We start from the raw sequence: 6,274 nt of genomic DNA on the forward strand, positions 1-6,274 counted from the left end.
GGTCTGGGCCTCCCTTCTGAAGCTGCTGCCCCCGCGACCCGACCCCGGATAGGCGGAAGAAAATGGATGGATGGATGGATGGATGGATGGATGGAATAATAAAACTCAAAACACTTGATTTTCAGACATTTTTTTATTTATTTTTGATGCTTTTTGCAGCGACTGTGCAGCCTTCAATTTAGCAAAGACCCTTGGAAAGCAAATCATTAGAGTCCAGATCAACTTTTACAACTTTGAGAACAATGAAGCACAAAGCTGAAGCCTGTTTGTCCTGGTTATGTTTGTATTGCTGTACTGAAATTAGTGACAAAGCTCCTCTCGTTAACTCATAGTTGTATGAGCAGTACAGTTCTGTATCTTTGTGTAAGTCCATCACAAATGCTTCTGTTGTCAGTGTTAGAGTGAGAGACTCTTTTGCTTCCTTCTCCTTTTATTTTAGGGGCTCAGGCTGACTTTCCCCCCTGAAATAGAAGGAGAAGAGTAGCTTGGTTAGAGTCAATCTTTCCTCAGACACCAAACCCTGCCAGTTACCATCAACCAGTTAAACAAATGAGAACACGAGTTATGCATTTAGAGTAAAATAAGACTATTTCTGTTTCTCTGAAGTCAACTTTAGCTGTCCCTGTAATCTGCTTGTTTCTAATCCTGTCCATCAGCCCAAACAAAAATCACAGCATCTTCATCTCTGCCACCTCCAGCTCAGCCTCCTGGTTTTTAACCAGAAGTAGAACCACAGTTTCCAAACCTCATAAGGTCATTTAATAGTCATTATCCTTACATTGAGAGTCCTCACTTTACCCTTCACACTCCTGCTTTTCCATTTCTCTCACTGCCTCCTCTCTGTCCGTTAACCAACAACAGCTTAATTTCCACCAGCCACAGGCTGGTTCACAGCATCGGAGGAGGTCGTTAATCTAAGCTTTGACCAATCCAGTATTTGCGATTTACATATTTGTTTTGGTGCAAGTTTTATGGCAGAAGCCCTTCCTGAAAGAACCTTCTTTTATCCAAGTTTGGGACCAGCACTGGAAGTACACAGAGTGCCGTTTCGATAACTAATTTATCATTTCCCACAATGAAGGTACTAAACCCAACCCTCTGATCTGCATCTGAACAATGCCACCCCATCAAGTGAAACACCAGTTCAGTGAGTTACTCAGTGACACGTGGCTGAACTCAGAATCTGATACTTACTGTTCTGTATCTCGTCACCTCCTGCGTCCTGCACAACAGAAACAAATCACATTGTCACAGATGGTCAGCCAGCCTGTGTACAGCATGTCTGTCAAGGATGGATAACTCACCAGCTTTGCTACAGGCTGAGGCAGCATGCGGCCAATCCCATTGACGATCCAGCCCATCATACTTTAAATAAAACAACAACACAGCATCAGAATAAAGCAAACACTCTCTGCATCTTGACACAATCATACAAAACATCAGAAACTCCATGAGATGTGTGAGGACCCTGAACTCTTTCCCACTCAGAAGAATTAATAGCAACAATGTTAATGTGAGCGAAGGAATGAACACAAATCTGAACGGAGGAGAGGAGTTATAATAAAATGATTTATTAAATAAACAAAAGGCTGACGTGGCAGCAAAAATAACAAGAAAACTCAGGGGACAACAAGGGACCATAACAGGAGGTAAAAATCAAACAATGAACCAGCGAGGGTGTGGAGAACTGAACCAGAATAAATACAAACAGAGGGAATGAGGAGATGAACAACAGCTGAGAAAATACTAATTAGAAAACTACTGACAGGTGTGTGTGACAGAGGAGGAAATGACAGGTAAACTGAGGGAAAAAGAGGCGTAATGATAACGAGGGAACACAAGAGGGAGGTATGACACAAGACAACAAAACACACATCCTCACAAGCAAACTGATTTTAGGGGATTACCTTGAGGATGTAGACAAAGAAAATAACCTGAACATAAACATGGACATAGTTTTGTTTCTTTTATCCATTCATTCATTTTATTTGTGGTCAGGTTGAGCTTGAATGTGGGAGGAATTTGGTGAGGCCTTGGAGACTTAATCTCAGAAAGGAAATCTGGAAAACCATCGGGTGGTCTATATGAGGTATCAACACTGTGTAGTGGAGGTGGGTGCTGCTGAGTTCAAGCAGTGATGTTGACAGTCAATGGAAGGAATACTGAGACTTTCTCAGTCCCACCAACATGTCTTCCATTGAGGAAGACGAGATGGGTGACTTAGGGTCTGTCCGTGGGGTTGAAGCTGTTGAGTTTGTTAAAAATCTCCTCGTTGCAAGTCTCCAGAGGTGGATGAGATCAGTCAAATCTCAAGATTCTGGGTGTTGCTGGGCTGTCTTGGTTGATTTTGCAACATTGCATGGACATTGGGGAGTGTGCCACTGGACTGTCAGATTGTGGTAGTGGTGTCCTTCTTTACAAAGGGGGTCCAGAGGGGTGTTACAATTATAGGAGTATTATTCTCCTTAACTTCTCTAGTAAGGTCTAATGGGTAGTTGCAAAAGCAAGACGGACCGATGGTCGAACATCAGATTAAGGAGGAACAATGCAGGTTGCCTCTTGGCCATGGAACACTGGAACAGTTCTTTACCTGCACTACGGTCCTCAAGGGTTTGCCAATCCAGTCTACAAGTGTTCTGTGGACTTGGAGAAGGCATTCATCCATGTTGTTTGAAGTACAATGTTGGGGGTGCTCTGCATGGGATTATGGGTCTGTTGCTATGGACCCTTCAGTCTCTACAAATAGTGCCAACATTTGATTCACGCTCCTTCAGGGTGGGGGTTGGACTCAGCCAGGACTGACCATTGTCACAGATTCTATGGGCAGAATTTCTTGGCGCAGCCTGGGGGTGGAGAAAGTTTGATTGCCTCAGGATTTCATTGATGCTATTTGCAGATGATGCAGTGTTATTGGTGTTATCGTGCCGTGATCTTCAACCCTCGCTGGAGTGGATTGTGTCAGCACCTGCAACTCTGAGGCCATGGTTATCAGTTAGAAAAAGGTGGATTAGTCTTCAGGTTGGGGGTGAGGTTCTGCCTCAAGTGGAGGAATTCAAATATCGTGGGGTTTTGTTGACAGATGTATCGCTGCAACGTCTGCAGTGTTGCAGACTCTTTGCCAGTCTGTTGTGGTGAAGAGAGAACTGTAAGGAGAAGCTGTCTGTTTATCTGTCTATGTTGTTGCCCTCATCTATGGTCACAAACTTTCAGCAGTGACTGAAAGAACAAGATCACAAGTAGAGGTGGGCAAAATGAGTTTCCTGAGCTTAGAGATAGTGTGAGAAGTTCAGTCAACCATTCTTCATAGCTTATCTGAATACCTCAAGTTTTTCATCAGCAACTAAACTCTGACACTTTGAAGAACTTGAACTTTTCTAAAATACCAAAACTTTGCTTTGAAAAATTTGGTGTTAACATTACTTTTATAAAGTTTGAAGTCCGTGCTGTCCAATCCAGGCCAAACGAACACTGTTTTATACAGAAGCCCTGTGAAAGCATCACAGCTTTGCTGATCTCAGAGGGCTAAAACAAAAAAAAAATTTCTGTATCCGCATTGTGATCCGGAACATCACCAAAATGTAAAGGTGTGTTACTTGGGCCAGTACCCACATGTGGTAAAAATGTCATGACAATCCGTGAAGAAAAGCAGAATTATTTGAACTGTTCATTATTCCCATTCTATGAATATTTCTTCGCTAAAAATTGGGCCTAAAAATATTTTAACATTATTTTTTAAATTGTTTATGTTTAAATGCAAAATAAGTTAAAAACAAACAATATTTCCTTACTTTGGTTGGTCGTCTGCTTCCTTCACAGGCCTTATAAAAAGGGATAAAACACAGGAACATTATTCTGTTTCTCTTTCTTAGAAGCTGTATTTAGTAAAATATTTTAAAATACTGACTTACTCGGTCCTTGTAGTTGATTTCGTGGCGGGAGGAGGAGCTGGAGGTGGAACTTTGGTGGTTTACAGGAAACAAAATGTCTCATCACAACTGATTTTCCAGTTTTCGACTCTAACATTCTCATTTAACTTTCTTTCTATTTAAAAATAAAACTGTGATGTAAATGATTATCAGAAGTGAGGAAACCTTTAGTGGGAGCTGGAGCTTCAGTCTTGTTGTTTCCGTCAGTCTTTGGGTAGATCTCTGGCTGAGGAACCACTTTCACAATGCCATGTTTGATCCAGTCAATCACACTGTGACACACACGTACGGTTTATGTAGCTAACTTTCATTCTAACAACAACCTGACACTGTTTAGTTTCAAACACTAATCTGCTTTCATTTCTCTGAAGTGTCTTTTTGCAAACTGAAAATTAAATTTTAAAAGAAAGAAAAATACTCAAAATTAATTTCACTTGTTTCATTTTAAACACATAAAACATTTATTATTTATTTGTTTTGAAAAGAAGGAAGGAAGACTACTGAACCCGCAAGGGGACATGGGGGATTTTTTTTTCTTTTTGCGTTCCCACACAAAAGTATCGCGTTACCTCGCAAAAGTCGTTAAACACTGTTTTGCCTACAGCTTTATGAACACACTCACATGTTCACCATTAGTGAGTTAGCCTACTGCTTTAATTCAGCTTCAGAATGAATATATCACACAGCCAGGCATGGAAGTATGTCATATGTTGATATTTTAACACAGTGCACGCAACATCAATGTCAACTTCACGAACTTGTGGCGACACATCCTGTTTTGGTAACTGGATATTTCAAAATAAAAATCTGATTTAATTCAGTTCATATACAAATCAAACTTTTGCGTGGAAACGCAAAACAATATTGCGAGGTAACGCAAAATTATTGCGAGGAAATGCAAAAGTATTGCGAAGCAACACAAAAGTATTGCGAGGTAACACAAAAGTATTGCGAGGTAATGCAAAAGTATTGCAAGGTAAAGCAATACTATTGCGTGGGAATGCAAAGGTATTGCGAGTTAACGCAAAAGTATTGCGAGGTAACGCAAAAGTATTGCGAGGAAACGCAAAAGTATTGCGAGGTAACACAAAAGTATTGCGAGGTAACGCAAAAGTATTGTGAGGAAACGCAAAAGTATTGCGAGGTAACACAAAAGTATTGCGAGTTAACGCAAAAGTATTGCGAGGTAACACAAAAGTATTGCGAGGTAACGCAAAAGTATTGCGAGGAAACGCAAAAGTATTGCAAGGTAACGCAATACTATTGTGTGGGAATGCAAAAGAAAAAAAATCTCCCGTGTCTCCTCACGAGCAGTAGAAGACAGACCTGGGTGGAGATGACTTTTCGGTTTGTTCTACTTCCGTTACAGTAGTTTGAGTTTCTGTGGGTAAAGATCAAAAAAACTGATGAGTTGAAACCTCGAGACGTGTTTCTGAACAAAGTTTCAGGTATGTTCTCACCTGGTGGAGCTGCTGTTTGATGCACCTGTGCAGAAAACAAACACACTTTCAGTAAATGCTCATAAGGATGTAGATCCAAATGTTCTGTTTTACACTAAAATAAAGACAGAATTCAGTATGCAGACCTGAAAAGGCCCCGCCCCTTATGTAAAACTGACAAATGAAGGCCCTTTCACCACAGGTGTTCATGCCTCAGCTGTGAAATACCTGAGCCTGCTGCTCTGCTGCAGACAAGTCTTTACTCTTCAGCTCAAGCTGAGGAACAACTTTCTCCAAACCCTGAGAAATCCAGGCAATCATCCCTGTCCTGTGGAGAAAACACAGATCACTTATCTGCAGCGTGTTTTCACCAACCAGGGACAGACATCCAGGAGGCTGAGCTACTCAGTGTCCTGTCTGTTTAATGGCTTTTAAAGCAGCTCACTATTTGGCATTCCTGCCTGTTCTTATTTTCAAAGCAGATCACTATTTGGCATTCCTGCCTGTTCTTGTTTTCAAAGCAGCTCACTATTTGGCAGCTTACAATCAGAGTTACTCACTCATCTTCTGGTTTACTGTTCAGAGAGAGAAAACACACAGAGGAGCATCAGTAAAGGCTGCGGGCAAAATTAAAGATAAAGTATTTGACCAAAAACTGGTCACATCTTAAGAAAAGCTCGGTCTGAACTCTGGTATGGTGGGCAGTCACTCGTGGTTGAGAGCAGTCCAGTTTGGACTCTCTGATGATCAGAACCTTTGTAGTGTGGAAGCTCATGTGTCTGCTGCACCTGAGGATCAGTGTGGAAATGTGTCTGATTTCACTGAAGGCCTGGTTTGACCCTGACCTGTGTGTGTGTGTGTGTGTGTGTGTGTGTGTGTGTGTGTGTGTGTGTGTGTGTGTGTGTGTGT

At 41.5% G+C, this 6,274-nt stretch overlaps 1 protein-coding gene across 3 annotated transcripts in view; it reads right to left on the bottom strand.

The window, feature by feature from the left end:
* The window catches only part of LOC106530006 (cyclic nucleotide-gated cation channel beta-1), a gene marked incomplete in the record, with an annotated part of 34,510 nt that overhangs the window by 9,280 nt on the left and 18,956 nt on the right, over positions 1–6,274 (bottom strand). For all 3 annotated transcript variants that reach the window (XM_014025553.1, XM_014025556.1, XM_014025555.1), the window contains 9 exon segments: positions 1,195–1,222; positions 1,305–1,365; positions 3,789–3,818; positions 3,909–3,957; positions 4,092–4,198; positions 5,253–5,307; positions 5,387–5,411; positions 5,594–5,693; positions 5,926–5,940. In XM_014025553.1, the coding sequence (XP_013881007.1) occupies positions 1,195–1,222; positions 1,305–1,365; positions 3,789–3,818; positions 3,909–3,957; positions 4,092–4,198; positions 5,253–5,307; positions 5,387–5,411; positions 5,594–5,693; positions 5,926–5,940 (470 nt within the window).

Source organism: Austrofundulus limnaeus, unplaced genomic scaffold (assembly GCF_001266775.1).
Source record: "Austrofundulus limnaeus strain Quisiro unplaced genomic scaffold, Austrofundulus_limnaeus-1.0 Scaffold484, whole genome shotgun sequence".
NCBI lineage: Eukaryota > Metazoa > Chordata > Actinopteri > Cyprinodontiformes > Rivulidae > Austrofundulus > Austrofundulus limnaeus.